This window comes from Sander vitreus, chromosome 23 (assembly GCF_031162955.1).
Source record: "Sander vitreus isolate 19-12246 chromosome 23, sanVit1, whole genome shotgun sequence".
In the NCBI taxonomy this organism is placed as follows: domain Eukaryota; kingdom Metazoa; phylum Chordata; class Actinopteri; order Perciformes; family Percidae; genus Sander; species Sander vitreus.
In genome coordinates this window covers 22083240-22102785 of record NC_135877.1, presented here as the reverse complement: position 1 = coordinate 22102785, position 19546 = coordinate 22083240, and the positions used below count along the sequence as shown (strand labels likewise).

General features: G+C 45.1%; 1 protein-coding gene across 1 annotated transcript in view; it reads left to right on the top strand.

Moving 5' to 3' along the window:
• The window catches only part of shank3b (SH3 and multiple ankyrin repeat domains 3b), a 35809-nt gene extending 21744 nt beyond the window's left edge, over positions 1-14065 (top strand). The window contains 8 exon segments of the mRNA XM_078281648.1: positions 731-811; positions 3767-3897; positions 4688-4781; positions 5410-6021; positions 6786-7064; positions 8860-10165; positions 10270-10296; positions 10942-14065. Of these exon segments, the coding sequence (XP_078137774.1) occupies positions 731-811; positions 3767-3897; positions 4688-4781; positions 5410-6021; positions 6786-7064; positions 8860-10165; positions 10270-10296; positions 10942-11536 (3125 nt within the window). The 3' untranslated portion in view covers positions 11537-14065.
• The last annotated feature ends 5481 nt before the right edge of the window (positions 14066-19546 follow it).

The window sequence follows — 19546 nt, the reverse complement described above, 5'->3', positions numbered from 1 at the left end:
TGGCTAAATGAATGGGACTCTATGGAGCTAGACGGCTAAATGAATGGGACTCTATGGAGCTAGACGCTAAATGAATGGGACTCTATGGAGCTAGACGGCTAAATGAATGGGACTCTATGGAGCTAGACGGCTACATTTGTCTCTTTCGCCTGATTGTCGTTGAGGAATCTCAGATTTGATTGTAGTTTTTGCCAGTTCAACATGGATTATAGGTCAAAAGTTGAATGAACGAGTACTTATGTCCTTTCGATTTCTTACAGGTTGAGTCGTTGTTGCCCATAACACGCTAGCATTCTGCTAATGAATGCTGATTGGTCAGAGAAGGACTGATTACGATCGGAGATCCCGCTTGACGGCATCCAAAGCAGAACCAGAATGTCAGAGCCAGAGCTTGCCGTAAAGCGGTATCTCTGGCCGTATATGTGTATGACGTCACCCAGCAGTGTGTATTTTCTTAGCCTCCCCTTTTGAATGCAACATTCAAATTACTAGACAAAAAATGATATCCTGAGAAAAGTGGATTTTGAGGAGTATAGCTCCGTAGAGTCCCATTCATTCTGCACTGGCCTGTGAGCGCCCTCATATGGAACCAGAGTGGAGCTGCAACCAGTTCAGAAGCCGGAAGTAACGAGAGAGTGGAACTTCTTCCCTTATTAGAAATTCTTTGGTACAGTGTTTGTTTTTTTCGGTTCACTCACTAACCGTGCTCTGATTGGTTCTTGTCTTGTAGCTCCTCCCCCTCCAAAACGAGCCCCCAGCACCTCGTTGACACTCCGATCCAAGTCCATGACCGCTGACCTGGAGGACATAGGTAACACACGCACACACACACACACACACACACACACACACACACACACACACACACACACACACACACACACACACACACACACACACACACACACACAGTTGAGTCAAACTGTAGGAGTGTGTGTTGTTGACCTTTGTTCTGTCTGCAGCCAGGAGGAGACGCTTCGGTGAGTCACATTTGATGATGTCGTATTTGCGGCTTTTGTTTTACTGCGTTTTATTTGTTGTTGTGATGTAACACTGCGGTGGCAATAATGTTGCTCTCATGGCATGATGTCATGGTGTGTCAGTGATGTCACAGCCAGGGCCGTAGCGAACCCTAAAAGGTCCTAAAACGACCTCACGTTGTTTCAATCGTTTACACACTGCCTCGGAAAATTTCATCATTCGGTATGGGTTCAATTTTCTGCGTTTTTTCGCATCCGTAGCAAAACATCTTGATGTGTTTTGACAAAGAGAAGGTATGAGCCAATTGAGAAATTCAGCATAGAAAGACGCTAGCAGAGTGATAGTGTGTCAACAGGTCAGATGGTAATACCCAGGAGGAGGAGGATGATGATGATGAGGAGAATGGAAGAGGGGAAGATGAGAACGCAGACAGAAAAAGGAGAGCAACAGTGTAGTGATGGAGACAGAGAGAGGGCAGCACACCTCCTTCAGGTAGCCGAGGTGCCAAACGCAAGAAGACGCAGGCAGAGAGAGGTAACTGTCGACGGAGAGAAGCGAGGGATGAAAGGAGGGAGAAGGAGAGAGCGACAGCAGCGTCACATTCTGTATTGTTTTTGCAAAAATGTTCACATCGGACTCAGTGTGCAAGGACTTTAACTCTCTCCGGTGCTGGAGGAAGTGTTCAGATCCGTTACTAAAGTCCAAACCTTAACATGATTACTAATACATTACAAATATTAACATTATTAAAAGCAAAAGCAGCTAATCTTAACAACATGTTTTTACATGGAAAATGACTTCAACCCCAGGCCACCAGGAAGTGCGCCAGGCTTTGAAGCCAATTTGACATAGCAGTCAAACATTGGAATTACATTTTCCATGTCTGTCACGTGATGCCCTCTGGCCCAAAAAGACCCATTTTTCTCGCATTGCCAGACCCTCCTCCACAGCGCTGCGGAGGAAGGTCTAGCTAGTCCACACAGCATTCTGGGCTGGGAATAAAATGTGCTCTGGTTCATTGGCATTTCTTTAAACCAATCACAATCGTCGTGGGCGGGACTAAGCTCCGGACGGAGCCACGGTGCCTCTGCTAAATAGTCTCAGGAAGGAACTTGTTTTGGTGGAACGTGTACGTTCAAAGGTTGTTTTAGTCGTGCAACAGGAAACTGAGATTGGACAGATAGTCTAGCTAGCTGTCTGGATTTACCCTGCAGAGAAATGAAATGAAATGAAACGTCGACGAGATAGACAAGAGGCGAAAGAGACGTTTTTCAACGTCCTCCCAACGACTCGTTTCACAATCAGAACTGGAGCCATTCTCTGATAACTTTTGGAAAGTCTAGAAAAGCCTTGGAGGTTTGGAGGCTTGGAGGTTTAACAATTACACACGTGTCATATGTTGTTTTGTTGAAGCTGATCCTTATATTTTTTTATTTGTTTTATCCTAACATTTCTAGTCAAAAAGGGTTATTTAAGAACGCTTTGATGCAATATTTAAACAATCATATAGGGAGATACATTTGACATTATATATATATATATATATATATATATATATATATATATATATATATATTTGAGCACTTGAATTGCTAAATAAAATGTTAAATTTTTACTATTTTTGGTGAGTTTGGTTTGTTGCTCATTTCAATTTAGATTTTTTATTATGACACGGACAAAAAAACATCTCAAACCTTAAAATATAAGTTTAACATCGAGTCACTTTCCATCTGCTACGGCCCTGCTGACTCATGTTGTGATGTCATGTGGTTGTTGTGTGTCGTGTCGTGATGTCATGTGGTTGTTGTGTGTCGTGTCGTGATGTCATGTGGTTGTTGTGTGTCGTGTCGTGATGTCATGTGGTTGTTGTGTGTCGTGTTGTGATGTCATGTGGTTGTTGTGTGTCGTGTCGTGATGTCATGTGGTTGTTGTGTGTCGTCTCGTGATGTCATGTGGTTGTTGTGTGTCGTGTTGTGATGTCATGTGGTTGCTGTGTGTCGTGGTCGTCATGTGGTTGTTGTGTGTCGTGTTGTGATGTCATGTAGTTGTTGTGTGTCGTGTCGTGATGTCATGTGGTTGTTGTGTGTCGTGTTGTGATGTCATGTGGTTGTTGCAATGTGGTCAGTCGTTGTGATGTAATGTGGTTGTTGTGTGTCGGGTCGTGATGTCATGTGGTTGTTGTGTGTCGTGTGTCGTGATGTCATGTGGTTGTTGTGTGTCGTGTCGTGATGTCATGTGGTTGTTGTGTGTCGTGTCGTGATGTCATGTGGTTGTTGTGTGTCGTGTCGTGATGTCATGTGGTTGTTGTGTGTCGTGATGTCATGTGGTTGTGTGTCGTGTCGATGTCATGTGGTTGGTCGGTCGTGATGTCATGTGGTTGTTGTGTAAATGGGTCGTGATGTCATGTGGTTGTGTGTCGTCGTGATGTCGATGTTGTGTGTGTCGTGTGTCATGTGTGTGTGGTCGTGATGTCATGTGGTTGTTGTGTGTCGTGTCGTGATGTCATGTGGTTGTTGTGTGTCGTGATGTCATGTGGTTGTGTGTCGTGTCGTGATGTCATGTGGTTGTTGTGTGTCGTGATGTCATGTGGTTGTTGTGTGTCGTGTCGTGATGTCATGTGGTTGTTGTGTGTCGTCTCGTGATGTCATGTGGTTGTTGTGTGTCGTGTTGTGATGTCATGTGGTTGTTGTGTGTCGTGTCGTGATGTGATGTCCTCATTCTGTGAATCACTATATTTTGTTGGTTTATCTTGTTTTGTTTTTTTAATCATGTCTACTCCCTCCAGAGAAACTGGATGAGATGTTGGCCGGGGGTCAACAGGAAGTTGTTCTAAGGGCCCGTCCGTCAGACGACTTCAGAGCGGCAACGGTGAAACAGAGACCGACCAGCCGCCGAATAACGCAGGCAGAGATTAACGTAAGACTACGTTATAGTACCTTACACAGTAGACAAGTATTAAAAGGGCAGTAATGATCCTAAAATAAGACCGATATTAATGACTCTCGGAGATATGATTCCTGTAAGGCAGGGGTGTCAAAAAGAGAATGACATCAAGGGCCAGACATGTAGAGTTTATTGGCTTTTATTTCATCGAAAAAGGAAAACATCTTTGACTCTATTATTGCATGTCTCATATAGTCTTCTCACTGACAGTTTGGTCCACATAAAGCCCTGAAAAAGTGAGCAAAAACGTTCAAAACCATCCTAGAATTTAGCAAATCAAGCAAAACAATGATTACATCTTCTAAGCAGGCTACCACACAGCTGACTCACAACAAGCTCTTTCACAGCCTGAATATGCATCTCTCTGCTTCTGGGGGAACTTCTGAGTCTCAAAGTCGGCAGATTTGCCAAATTGTGCTTTGAGTGTTGCATAATAACATGTTGAAAAACAGTTTCCCATGTTTTTGGTTTGGCACACAACTCGGTGGGCCAAAATGTATTGTGAACCTAAATAGATATGCGGGCCAGATCAGAATTTGCAAGGGGCCGGATTTGGCCTGCGGGCCTTGAGTTTGACACACGTGCTGTAAGGAATAGTTCTGCGTTAAAGGGTCAAGTCTGCGCATGTAGTCGCCTATGAGAAAAATTATCTGGCTTGAGTTCACACGTTATGACTGGAATTACTCTTTTTCATTACAAATCCTCAGTTAAGATGAGCAGAAAAATTCAGGTTTTTGGACCAAATGTGTGTTTGTGTCTGCAGTCGTTGTTTGAGCGTCAGGGTCTGGTGCCCCCCTCAGCTCCAGAGAAAAGCACCATGGCTTTACCCCGAGGAATGTCCAGAACCAAGAGCTTTGGTGAGACAGACACACACACACACACACACACACACACACACACACACGGTGTTATACATACTGTATTGGGGCGTCAGGATTTCCATCTAAAAATCAAAGCAGGATTGACGATTCCCCCAGTATTTCTCTCTCCAGCCCCGCCTACTTGCGCACATCCGAAGCAAAAACAACAGACATAGCGTAGCTTACCATCTGGTAGCATGTAGCTAAAACACAGGGTAACGTTAGCTTAGCGGTAGCCTGCAGCTGCAGTTTTCCAGACACCACGGACACTGTCGGAGTCAAGATGACAGAGAAGCAACAGAACTGGAAAATCCTCCTGCTTCCCTGAAGTCACTGGTGTGGCAACGTTTTGCCTTTCCCGCGAGTTATAAAAAGCAAACAACGAAGGTAAAGCATGGGGGCGCCGACGGGACTCCATGATGCATCCAGGTGCACCTCGTTATAAACTAATGGTGCATTCAACTGCGAGAAACTTCAACTGTTGTTGTAAAGTTCCCTTCTATCATCTCGGGGCTCTTACTTACTGTATACTCAAAGTCACAAAGTTTGGGCTACATTTTTGTGTTGTTTATAGTTTGAAGTGTTGGCTACCTTCATTTTAACGTCTCCATGGTTACCACGGCAGGCACACCTGATGACGACAGGATCACCGCTCTGATCAATGAAAGTCGGTTTCCTCGGAGCTCCTCCCTGACGGACAGCTTCATCCCTCCTCCTCCTCAGATGGCTCCACCCCCTCCTCCCTCCGCCTCCTCCTCCACCTCCTCGCTCTTCCTCCTCGACTCCGGCCCCCCTCCCTCCTTCCTCCCCCCTCCTCCCCCAGCCAGAGGGGAGGGGCTAACCCGCTCCAGCTTCAAGCCGGGGGCGGAGCCGAGGCTCCAGGAGCTTTCCGATTCCCCGACGCGGAGCCACGCCCACGCCGAGCGGCAGAGGAAGGCAAGGTCGATGATCATCCTGCAGGACACGCCGCCGCAGCTGCAACCTGACGCACACGCTGCCGCCACGCATTCGCTGCACACTGCCACGCACACCGCCACACACACGCTTCACACCGCCACGCACACATCCACGCTGTCTCTCCACAGCACCAGCCCCGCCCTCGGCCACTCACCACTGTCGCGCCGTCGGGGACGACCAATAGAAAACCCTTATGCTAACGTGGGACAGCAGGCTCCGCCCTCCAAGCCGCAGAGGAGGAAGTCACCTTTGTTGAAACAACTTCCTGTAGAGGAGCAGGGTCAGGATCGCTCACACTTGTCTTTCTCATTTCTAACGAGTTATATTTGTGTCTAATTTCCTGATGCATGATGGGAAGTTTTGAGCACAAACTATAATGTATTCTGTGGTCAATGCATTTAGTTTTGTCAAAGTCAGTCTGTACTTTGCTAAGTTCTTGGCAGCTAGACCGCCTCTAGGGGAAAAAACTCAGCAGAAAAGCGCCCTGCATGATTTGCATTTATTCCCATTGTCCAATCAGATTAATTGAGAGGCGGGCCTTCTGTGGTGGTGAATGTTATTGCCTTATAATTGTAGTCTTCAACAAAAAAGGCCGTGTGCAACTTGCAAAAAGTGCTCCGTCTGATTGGAAGCACTTGGAGAATGGCCTCAGAGTGACCAGTTACCCAAGAATGATCACTTTAAAGACAATCAGAAAGTACCAACGTCAATTCTCTGATTGAAGCACACTGTAAAATGTTAAATCTGTCCGGTTGAGCGAGTGTGCAGCAAAACTTGGAAGCACACAGAAAAGTAAATTTAAGAGGTTATTAGTGTGAGCTGATGTGGATCATAGCAAACAAGCAAATCAATACATTGAGTTGTCTGCAAACATCTTGTTTGCTCAAATTAAATGATTCTTGCTTTTTCATGTGCTTGCTAAAAAACAATATTGTGCTCTCAAAATGTCCCTTCACCAGCTCAGGATTGAGACACAAATATAATGCCGTAGTCTCCTAATGTCACGCCTACCCATCTGACTCCTTGTTTGTTCTCTTCTTCTAGGAATCAGAGATCAAGATTTGTTGAGAGTAGACGGAGGCGGCAGCCCCAGTAGGGCCGAGCTGTACCAGCAGCAGGTTCTTTCAGAGCGCGCTCGGGTTCAGGGTCGCAGGTCGTCTCTCTTCCTGTCTGTGGAGGGAGCCGGGTCAGAAAACCAGGTGCCCCTCCTCACTCAGAGCCATTCGATGGACGACCTCGGAGAGCTTCCCCCTCCAGCTCCGGTCCTGTCGCCCTCACCAACGCCTCACACCTTCCTCCACCCACTGACGGGGAAACCTCTAGGTCAGTCTGAGTCTGGATGCATTCTGTATGACAATAGGCAAGTTACAATAATCAATTCTGGGAATTCAAGCATTAACGTTTATCCAAATCACAGAATTATGAAAACTATGTCATTTTTTTCTATAAAAAGGTTGATAAAAACAAAACAAGACTGTACTACTTAGCAAAAGTAAGGCAAATACGCTCGCGGGTGAAAACGGCGACGGCATTTTTGGGGCTTAAAAATACAAAAAAGTGAAACCACCCTCCAGAGTGGAAATCTTAAAAACGCTTCACTGTCGCATTCCCGTGTGTGTGTGTGTGTGTGTGTGTGTGTGTGTGTGTGTGTGTGTGTGTGTGTGTGTGTGTGTGTGTGTGTGTGTGTGTGTGTGTGTGTGCTTGTTTGGAGCAATAACTCCACTTGGAGATGTAATCAATAACCAGACCTAAACAGAATCAGCATATATACTGTATATATTATATATATATTGTATATTATATATATATATATTTATGTATATTAGGGCTGTCAATCGATTAAAAAATGTTATCTAATTAATTACATACTCTGTGATTAATTAATCGAAATTTAATCGCATACATAATTAACGGTGCCTGAACCGATACTTTTTTAAGAAAGTAAAAAAAAGAAAAGAAAAAAAAAGGGTACTAAACAACAGTCGGTGACATTAAAGAACGGCTTGTTTATTGCTAAGGCCATATGGTCGACATTAAATGATTAATAATAATGTATAACAATAACAATAACTTATTTCACTAGTAAATTGCTGTTGAACGACAAAAACAACCACCAGATGGGAAAAGGACATTTACAATAACTTCAAATGCACCACGAGGCTGTAGTTTACCAGTGTCATTGAACGCACCGTCTGTGTTGTTTATCCGACGGCAGCTGCAGATTGTTACATCCCGGTGTTGAATCCTCTACAGTGAAACACAGTCACACTTTACACCGTTTAGCGTTAGCTGTCAGCATTTAACCCTGTTTGATCCAGCTACTAGCTAGCGGTAGGCTAACGTTAGCTGCTGTCGAGTATAGTGTTAACTAGCTAGCGGTAGGCTAACGTTAGCTGCTGTCGAGTATAGTGTTAACTAGCTAGCGGTAGGCTAACGTTAGCTGCTGTCGAGTATAGTGTTAACTAGCTAGCGGTAGGCTAACGTTAGCTGCTGTCGAGTATAGTGTTAACTAGCTAGCGGTAGGCTAACGTTAGCTGCTGTCGAGTATAGTGTTAACTAGCTAGCGGTAGGCTAACGTTAGCTGCTGTCGAGTATAGTGTTAACTAGCTAGCGGTAGGCTAACGTTAGTTGCTGTCGAGTATAGTGTTAACTTGCTAGCGGTAGGCTAACGTTAGCTGCTGTTGAGTATAGTGTTAACTAGCTAGCGGTAGGCTAACGTTAGCTGCTGTTGAGTATAGTGTTAACTAGCGTCATGTGCAGCCTTTGTGTTGCCTGTATCGTCTTCAGAGCATCAGAGAGAAGAGCAGACATATCAGTGGCACCAGATTTCAGTAGCCAGGGTTGGCAGGAAGAAGATTTTTACAAGTAAATGTTCCAATAATGATCCAGGCAGAACATTCTCGTCTCCCTCCTTCATTTTACAGTCCAATGGTGCTAGAACGGCTCCGGGTCAAACGTCGATATGGAATGGATTAATCTGCGTTATTTTTTTTTGCGAGTTATTTTTTCTCAGATTATTTAATCGAAATGAACGCGTTATTTTGACAGCCCTAATTAAGAGCATAAAAATCTATCCATACTAAAACTTTACAACTGGAAACCTCTCTTCTCGCCTCAGACCCCTCATCTCCACTCGCCCTGGCTCTTGCTGCACGAGAACGAGCGCTCACTGCCCGCACGCCGAGCCCCGAGCCTCGACTGAAACACGCATCGGCCTCCACCACGCCCATCCCCACTCCAGCCGCAAGCCCCGAGGGAAGACACAAGCGCACCCCTATCCCCACCCCACAGGGCAGCCCCGAGCCGCGGTCCAAACGCGCCACCCCTCAGACAAGCCCCGAGCAGCGAACCAAGCGCACCACTCCCCAGAGCAGTCCTGAGCTGAGGCATAAACGCATCACCCCGCCAATATTCCCTGACGGACAAGTGGAGCGTCCGGAAACAGAGGGAGGAGTGACATCACCTGCCGCCCCCTCCCCTGAGCGCTGGAGACCCAGCCCCTTGCCAGCGCTGGCCAATGAAAGTCACCCTGCTCTGATTGACAGGCGCAGAAGCCTCACAGTGGGCAGCTCAGAGGAGGAGGGCGGGGCTTACACAGTTACACTCCCACCGGCGCTGTTGTCGTCCAGTGATGAGGAGACGAGGGAGGAGCTCCGCAGAATCGGCCTGGTAACTCCACCCGCTGCCTTCGCCACTCCTCCCGCCCTTCCTCCCCCATCATCCCTTATACTGTTGCCACGGCGAGGTGGGGAGGGAGGAGGAGGAGGAGGAGAGAGTGGTCCTGAGTCTCTGGGTCGACGAGGAGATGAGGAGGAAGGAGGTGACGAACGGCTCCACGACAGCTCGTCCTCCCCCAGCTCACTCCCTCCCTCCATCACCTTGGCCTCCCCTCCTGCTCCATCCTCCCCCTCCTCCCCTCCCGCTGCTCACCCTTCTCCCTCCTCCCCCGCCACCTCCCCAATCGGTCTCAAGCCACGCCTTCGTTCACCTATCGGGCGTGGCCGCTCTGCGCTCCGGGATCCGCTACTGAAGCAATCATCAGACAGTGAGCTCCTCCCGTCTGCTGCGTCCTGCTCCTCCCCCTCCTCCCCACTCTGTTCCTCCCCCACCAGCGGCGGCGGACGGCAGCCACGCTATCTGTTCCAGAGGAGGTCCAAGCTGTGGGGGGGTGGGGACGACCGCGAGGAGCGGCGAGGCTTCAGCCCGGACGAAGGGGGACGTCCAGCGGCACTGGGAGGTCAGGGGGCGGGCTCAGCTGCGGATCTGACCAGCCGGTCGGCATCAGCGCTGGAGCTGAGCGGCAGGGCGGGGTCCGGACTGGATCTGGCTAATCGGCTACAGCTGCTCAACAAAGACAGTCACTCTCTGGGGGAGGAGCCGAGTCCCCTCGATCCGGGCCGGAGGTCACCAGTAGGAGGTGCCAGGTACTACAAACTGCCTTTTTACTGTAAATACTGCACTACTACTGACCTCACAGTACTACTGTGTGCGGTGGTTGTAACAGAATCTGTTGTTTGTGTTGTTCCAGATGTTTGGACAATGGAGAGAGTAAATCGTAGGTTTTTATCTCTGGTAAACATTTCTCGTCATCGCTAAGAGATGATTTTTTTATTTTTAACAGCTAACTAACATGCACCTTCTTCACCGATGACTAACTACTAAATGTTGACTGTCCTATCTGTCTTTTGAATACAACCTTGGAATATACCATTTGCTTAACACCTCTGCCAAACAAATGATTGTCCAATAACAGCTTACCAACCATAACAAGGCCAGTTTGTATTTCTTATGCGGTATGCACACTGCAAACGTAAGAGCGATTTCCTTTACAAAAACCAAAAATATATGAGCAAAAGTGCAAGGAATAGGAATAGAAACTGTGGTTGAAAACCATGGATGTGTAAGTTGAAAATAATTTGGAGAAAGAACAATGGGGAAAAGTGTAACGGTTACTGAAAGGTCTGTAAGCTACCTAACCGGTAAGACTGACGTGCGTCGTCGTTTCCAATAGTCTCCGTTTTAGGGGCTCAGAAACACGGAGTAACGTGGATGCAATGCATAAACGTAGCAAAAGATATTTGTTTTTAAAAGAAAACGTCGTAGTGAAGATGTAGCCTGAGGGGAGCGGGGCTTAGCTTAACTCCATGTAGACACATCAACGTATGTTTATGTCATTCATGTACTGTTTAATGTGTTGCAGGTTGTTCTCCAGTCTTGGGGAACTCCACACTATCTCCCAGCGAGGATTCGGCGCCAGCTACACAGTCCGACCAGGAAGCCGCTACCCTGTAACCCGCCGGAGCCCCTCCCCCTCTCCCTCCCCATCTGATAGGTCAATAGGGCTTGCCTCCTCCCCCACCACCTGCCCTGAAAGGCCAGATCTGAGCTCGGGTCGCAGCCTAACCATCCTGAAGTCGTCCAGTCTCAGCCTCCCCTCAGAACCAAAGGAGGTTCGGTTTGTGATGCGAAGCGCCAGCGCACGAACCAGGTCTCGTTCCCCCTCTCCTTCGCCCCACGCCTCTCCCTGCCCCTCCCCTGTCCTCAGCGGGCCCCTGTTGGCCCTTCGGCCATGGAGGCAGCGGCCCCTTAACTTGTGGAATAAATATGACGTGGGTGACTGGCTGGAGAGCGTGGGCCTGGCCGAACACCGCCAGCGCTTCCAGGAGCACGAGATCGAAGGCTCCCATCTTCCCGCCCTCACCAAGGAGGACTACGTGGAGCTGGGCGTCACCAGACTGGGACACCGAATCAACATCGAGAGGGCGCTCAGACAGCTGCTGGATGGTTCCACTTGACCTCTGGACATCCTGTGACCTCATAACCTCTGGTCAGACACTAGGCCATCTCTTTGACTAGAATATCTTAGCAGTGACTGAATCTTTAGACCTTTTTACCAACGTGGAGCCCAGCTATCTGAGTGACCTCGAAGACATTTTGGCTTATCAGCTCTTTGATCAACCCAAGCTGACTGGTAGCACCAAGGTCCGTGTCCAGTATTTAGCTTTAGTTTTAGTTTAGACCTCCAAGATTTAGTTTGCCCTCTGTTAACATCTAGTGCCTCCTATTTAAGCCGTAAAAGCCCTCAACCGAATTTGTAATTCCTCTATTGAAAAGACAACAAATTGGAAAAGATTCCACCGAGCGTTAGCCTGGTTGCTCTGTAGTAGGCTGAGTTTTCTTACAAAAAGTCAAACAATGCACAGAACATGGCTATGATTTGCAATGGAGAGACCAGCTGTAACCCATGCACTGCACTTATTTTCCGCCAGGTTTTGCAGGCAAAGTTCAAGTACATTGAACTTTGCATCTCCAACACAAACATTTGATTCTGGCATTAACGGGAGATTTAAGTAAAGGCGACAGTTGACGGTTTATTTCACACTACACTGTACAAACTATTTTCTCTTATGGTTTGTTCACACAGAGGCAGAGCGAATATTTGCGTCGTGGGGACGTATTGGGAATATTTGCGTGTAATCGCGTTACAGTTCTGTCCGCAAGACGACGAGCAAATAATGTTCGCCTCTTTGCCTTATTCGCTTTGCGCAAACATGCGTCAGGCGGAAGGAACAATGACCCATTTCTGGCAGTATATCAATATAAAATCCAATATTAACTCTAAATGACTCTCCAAAACCCAAAGATATTAATTGTACTATGGTAGACGACTAACAAAACAAGCAAATGTTCATATTTGAGAAGCTGTGAGCAGCAACTTTTTGGCATGTTAATCTACTTTGTGTCCATTCACAGATTCATACTAAGCCAATCACAGCTGGACACAGAGCTCTTCTGCTGATCCCAACAGCGGACGTTGATCAAAGAGCTGACAAGCCAATTACTAATATAATGAGACGGGTTATTTTCCTCGTGCCACCCTGCTTCCCCAGGCAAGTTTAGCTGGCTGATTAGCGAGCTCCTGGGAGTCTCGACCTTAACAACAACAACAACAACAACGGGAGATTAGCTGAGGACATTTCTCCGTCTTTCTTGTGACTTAGCTTTTTTTTTTTTCTTCTTCTTGTTTTTTTTTTTAAGTATCACTCATGAAGAATGTTTGTTTCTTTTGAGTTCATATCTTAACACCGATCATTTAGAATTTATGAATAACAAGTAATAATAATGTGGTGGTGGTGACTTACAGAGTTTATAATAGTTTGGAAAATGATTTTGAGTTCCTTATGATTTGACAATGAGTTGAATTTCAAAGGTCGTTTCGGTGACGTTTTTGAAATCCATAATGATTTGTCAATGAGTGTGACTTTGTGCTGATGTGCCGTGTGTTTCAGGGAGAGCTGCAGCGGAGCTCCAACTGTAAACCTCTCTGGTTTCTAACCTGTTTATCGAGGGCTTACTGTACATGGTGCTATCTGTTTAAAGCCATCTGTACAGAAAATACCTTTCTCCTTCCCCTCCTAGACCTTCCTTACACTGACATACCAAAATCTATTATTCCTAAACTAATCAATCAAGTGTGGCTGTACCTGCCATAACCATCTCGCAGTAATGGTGACTCACCAGGAACAGGCCATATATGGAGTTTCCTCCCTGCCATATTGGGGATATATTCCCTGCCATACGTGGAGTTTCCTCCAGAACATAAATGGAGTAAATAGAGTTTTAAAACAGGCAAGTTGCCTAATTACATTCTACCGTGCGATCATGTGAAGTCCAAAAAATGTGTTTGATAGGAATAGGAGTTTTTTTCTGACCCTCGTTAACCAATCATTGACCGAAAAATTCTATTCACTTTCAATTTAATTGTATTTCTAGTGTCAAATCACAACAGGAGTTATCTCAGGACACTTTACAGATAGAGTAGGTCTAGACCACACTCTATAATGTACAGGGATGCACCGAATCCAGGATTCGGGTCGGAATTCAGGCAAGTATTGGGCTTTTTGACGGGGTTGGGTTTCTGCCAAACCTTAGAGTTTTTTCCACCGAACCAAACCCTACGCTTGTACCACGCGCTCTACGTTGGTCAATGTAACGACGCCGCCGTTGATTACGGGAAGGTGTTTACGTAGGAGGGCGACCCAAGCCGAGCCACATGCCCAACCCGCAATGCCGACCTGTCCCGCGGCGGCGAGGACCCCAAACAACACACAACATCGCCGCTGTTACAACACCTGCGCATGCAACATCCGAAAGAATACGAGCTGAGCATGAAGGAATCTACAGACAGCAGCCAAAACGCAGCAACTTCAGGTATGGCAAAGGAAGGACAATCACTGCTGAAAACTGGTGTTAACCAGACAGTGCCTCTCCCGGTAAACGAGTCTCCCTACAGTGGGAGCGACTGAACGGCCGGCTGCTGCTCGTTAGCTTTCTAATTTCACCCCCCCCCCCCCAACATGCCTTCGTCATACACTGGTATGTTGTAATTGTCACTCATCTGGCGATGTGCTTTCCTACGATGTGAAAAGAGCGTGTGAATTCAGCATTAAGTTGTTATATTTAACTATTTTGGAGGCTGTGGACGTTGTTGTTTACTACCCACAAATCTGGATTCGGTGCATCCCTAATTTACAAAGACCCAACGATAGAACAAGCATTTGGTGCAACTGTGGCGAGGAAAAACTTCCTTTAAAACAGGCAAGACAACAGACAAGCAGGCAACGAGTCCCAGTTCACCCGTCCGGGATGCTCGGACATACTTTACGCTCTCTGCATCCGTGGACATCTGCAGACTTGTACCGGTTGCGCGGCCACGCTGTTTTACTTGTAGTAGAGTATTTTCATAGTGTGGTATTAGTACTTAAAGGATCTGAATGCTTCTTCCACCTCTGCAGGCTAGTCACCTTTCTATGCAGCAGAGTTTCGTTGACTTCACATTACGAGGACGTTAACTAAAACCACAAAGTATCACTTCTATTTGATTTGATGACGTTTTTGTACAGTTGCACAATAGACAAGATACAATCCGTAAAAAACTAAATCTGTGAAGTCGCCAGACGGTGGATTTCTTCACTTTGACTAGCCGAGTTAATAACACTTGAATAATCACAAACTGTTGACTTGAACTTGGCTTTAACTCCCTCTTTTCTAAATAACTTCACACAGTAAATTCAAACTAATCTGATACGACTCCATTCATCTGACCAGTTACAGTCTCTCCTCTTTAATCCCCTCTGAAGCACAATCAACGTTCCAGTGCCTGTTTCCACAACAACAAATCTAATCGTTCATATCGCTTTTTATTCCCAGCTGAAGTACCTAAACACAAGCTGAACCACAATCATGAATCCCAAAGTTGTACAAGTTCACGGTGCCCTTTTATGTGAAAACGTTTTATGCACAGAGGTATAAAATGTATAGTCTATGTACAGCACATTACAGTAGACTTTATAGTCTGTATAATATATATTATGGTAGAATAATGTAGCTATAGTGTAATATATAAAGTAAAGTAGACAATAACATGTATACAGTAATATTTTGGTAGACTGTAGTCTATAAAGTCTTAGCTGTATGTGATATTCAGCCTTTGTAAACAGCCACACATCAGCTGTTTGACTGAACTCTCAATCCACTTGAATGGGTTTATCAACGTAATCACACTATCCATTTCTTCTAGTCCCCAGTTTGTAGTTCCAGTAGTTAACACACTTGAAATATTTGCTACATCTGATTGAACACGCTCACGTTAAAGGTCGAGATATGCTCTTTGTACAAAGTACTGTTGGTCCACTACTAGGCAAGCTGCGACGAAACGTACGTAGAGAAGTTCTTACTTGCTCGCCTCCGTTTTCCAGGCCAAACGCTGCGTGAAGTAAACATCAGAGTCACACTGTTGGTTTGGGAAAGTTACAAAAATGGTCCCAAAATCAGACTTTGGAAAAGGTGTAGAGGGAGGAGGTTGTTTAACCCTCAATAAAACCCAATTTTAATTACCCCGAATAACATGGATGATTCCACACAATGCTCTTTGGCAAGTACACAACTATATTTTCATTAATTTTGGGGTGTTTTGTTCAATTTTACAGCATTTGGAGAAAATAATTGGTGGTTTGTAAGTAAGTGGTCTCAAAATAGTATTGAGTAAAAGCTGACATATTCCAGTCTGTGATTATATAACATACACTCCTTTAATTGTAGTCTAAATAATTCCTAATTTCTGCTTTTCCAACTCAAAAATGAGGTATAATTCCCTATAAATGAGGTTTATTGACCATCAATTCCAAAAATAAGTGTAAAACTACAGTTATTAAGTTAGTGTTACGTAGTGTGACAAACATTGAAAAAAGCGTGTTGAAAAAGGGACAAAAACATAAGAAAAAGTTAACATTGATAGTGTGTTGATTTTCAGGGTTAAAGAGTAACCGATGCCTTTAGCGTCTCGCAGAGGTAAGCTTAAAGCTCCGTTGTGTACTTCCACCAACTAATCACAGTATTCTCGTAAGCGTAGAATCTGACATTCAGAATCATTCACAATACATACGAGCGAGTCGCTGGAATGACGGCCGCCATGTTGCGCCTCCATCTTTATAATACATTAGCCAAAGAGGGACATACCTCCGCTTTTTGCCCTCTTACACCTATTGGCACCGTGACGAATGCCAGGGGGAGATTACACGATCTGCCGGCAGATTTAGGACGTAACGGAGCCGCCAAGGAAGGTAAAAAGAGAATTAAAACGACAACGTGACAGGCAAAGCAACAAGACCAAAGTTAATATTGGAGTGGAAGGAACACTCACGGAGGAAGTCGTACTTCTTGGAATAATACGGCCACCGTAGGAATGGGAGGGGCCAGAAAGTAATATTCAGTTGGTTGTCATATACAATTTCACCGCTAGATGGGAGAAATTCTTACACGATGTAGCTTTAAGTAGCCTTCCACGCTGGACTGTACCAATACAAGAGTGAAAGGGAACTCGGAGCGCCGCAGACCTCCACTAAGGCCGCGGCCTAGCTAGAATGTTAGCGAAAGTGAAAAATAGTTTGTGTATCTGCTCCGTGATTCGGATCCACTCCAAAATGTAATGGGCTCTTTCTTGGCCCATGCTACACCTTTCCACCAACTATCATGAAAATCGGGCCTGTTGTTTTTCCGTAATCTTGCTGACAGACAATCGAACAAACCAAACCGAAGACCTCCTTGGCGGAGGTAACCAGTGGAAACTTCACACCACAAAACATCTTTTTAGTAATTTATCTTTAGAACTTTTGACAGTATTGGTCTCACAGGTAAAGAGAGAGCTCATGGGTAGCTGTTTACATTAGTGAATATCACATTTATTTTACATATGTACTGTATGTGTAGTATATATTATAAAGGACTATTAGTCTACTGTATCCACAGAATGAGACGTGGGCTGTCGCTTTCTCTGCAGTGTAACGATGATAATCAGTGATGGAGAGGTGATGTCACCTCTGACCTCAGGTCCCCCACCCTGTACACTAACATAAACATGAGGTCATTCATTTGTTGTAGGATTTCTCAGCCAATCAGAAACCAGCAAACCTGCTGCTAAAAATATCTCTTCAGTGACGTGGTGATGAAGTGAGAATTTAATGTAGGCCTAGCAACCTTTCTCTTTACGTATTCCGGTATGTTTTGCACATTCAGGAAGTGCCATGTGCTCAGTGCTGTAGTTTATTTAGTATCAGAGCACTGCAGAATGTTTTGTTCTTGAAGCTTCCTATATGGCTTTAATAGAAAAATGTATTTGATGCATCGAGATATCGAATCGAAGACGTGATAATCCTAAATGAATCAGGAGATCAGTGAAGATTCACACCTCTAGGGAACCTCCATACAAAAAAAAAAAACGGTCTGAGCAAAAAAAGATAAGCCTTGCGGTGTAAACGTAGCCAAATATTACTTTACCTGACTTGTTATCAGGTTAATACTAATAAATAAACTAATCTAGGTCACTCTGAGTGGACAGCAGCTAACTGTTACAGCCTGATACCATATTACAGATTACATGTCAGCAAAAGATTGATATGCAATAAGTTTATTAATGAAGTTTATTACCATCAACCCAACATTTACTTTTGTCCGCCATGTTTCTGTGTAATATGACGTCAACTCGGCAAGTCGTGTGCCAACATTTTCGCCGGCTTTCCGAATGTTGTTCCGACCTGATCTTTAATTTCTGACTATTCCGACACCACACGAACGCAGCAAAAGATAGGAACGAAGGGCCGAAATAGCTGCCAATGCATACCTGATAGTGTTCACCATGGTAACACCTCAGCTTCCTGCTGATTGGCTGAGAATCCTGGCTTTCTAACCTGCGTGTGAAACCTTCCTCCTCCTGATATTCACCTGGTTATAATGGTTTAATGGTTACCTTCCTCCTCCTCTCTAGCTTCCTCTTTTTACAGTATGTTTGTAGTTTCTTCTGGAGTGAGTGGTGTGTGTGTACTTGTAGTTTTTTTTCTTCCCTTTTCTAAAAACTAAAGAGCACACAAATGAGAACTGATGAGCTCTGCAACGCAACAGATTGTAATCTTTATAATAAACTGTCATTTATTACAAAGTTAACACTCGTGCCTTCCTGTGTGGTTCTTTCACATTAAGAGCTTTACTACAGACTCGGTGAGTTGATGACCTCTGACCTCGTTAACACGCTAAAAGTTTAAAGACGACTTAATCAGTCCTAGAAAAATGGAGTTTTTTTGTGATTGTTGAGGGCAAAAATCCTTGATTATGCGTCACATTTTCTTAAAAAATGTGATGCAATATGCGGGATATTTATGCAATTTCAACAGGGGGAAACGGCTGCTCTTGTGTGAAGTAAACACAACATTTTTCAACTTTCTGCTAAGATATTTGGGACTTTTTTTGCAACGAAAATGCGGGGATTATGACATCATGCAAGCCCCGCATGTTTTGCGCGGAAATTGGCAATTAATGCGGCGAAAGTGCTGCGTATTGAATGCATTGCATTGTTTTTCTGGAGGGATTGATTAATGAATCATGAGTTTCACCACCTTAGTTTGATGACCACACACTCCTGAATAGGGCTGTGCAAAAACAGTCGATTCATATTCAAAACACCATCCAAGCTCTACCGATGCAACATCGATTCATATTTTATATTAATTTTTTATTTTTTAATTGTGTGTCTACTGCAGTCACACGGGAAAACTACATTTACAGACTGTGAGTCGTTTTTTTAATCGAAAATCGATGTTGAATCGTGCGCCCCTACTCCCGAATCCCTGAATACTTCAATGAAGAACATGTACAGTCATGTGAACAAATGAGGACACCCATGCTAAAGTTGACTAAAAAGAGGAATAACAAAATCAGCTTTTGGAAATTGATCTTAATGCCTTAATTAAAAAAATAGGAAAAATCCAACTTTTAAGGACACCAATATTCTTTGTGAATGAATAATGTATCGTAAATAAATAAATGTTCTTCCTTAAAATACAGGGGGCATAAGTCAGTACACCCCTATGTTAAACTCCCATAGAGGCAAGCAGACTTTTATTTTGAAAGGCCAGTTATTTCATGGATCCAGGATACTATGATCCTGATAAAGTTCCCTTGGTCCCCACATCATCACATACCCTTAACCATACCCCCCACATCATCACATACCCTTCACCATACCCCCCACATCATCACATACCCTTCACCATACCCCCACATCATCACATACCCTTCACCGTACCCCCCACATCATCACATACCCTTCACCATACCCCCACATCATCACATACCCTTCACCATACCCCCCACATCATCACATACCCTTCACCGTACCCCCCACATCATCACATACCCTTCACCATACCCCCCACATCATCACATACCCTTCACCGTACCCCCCACATCATCAC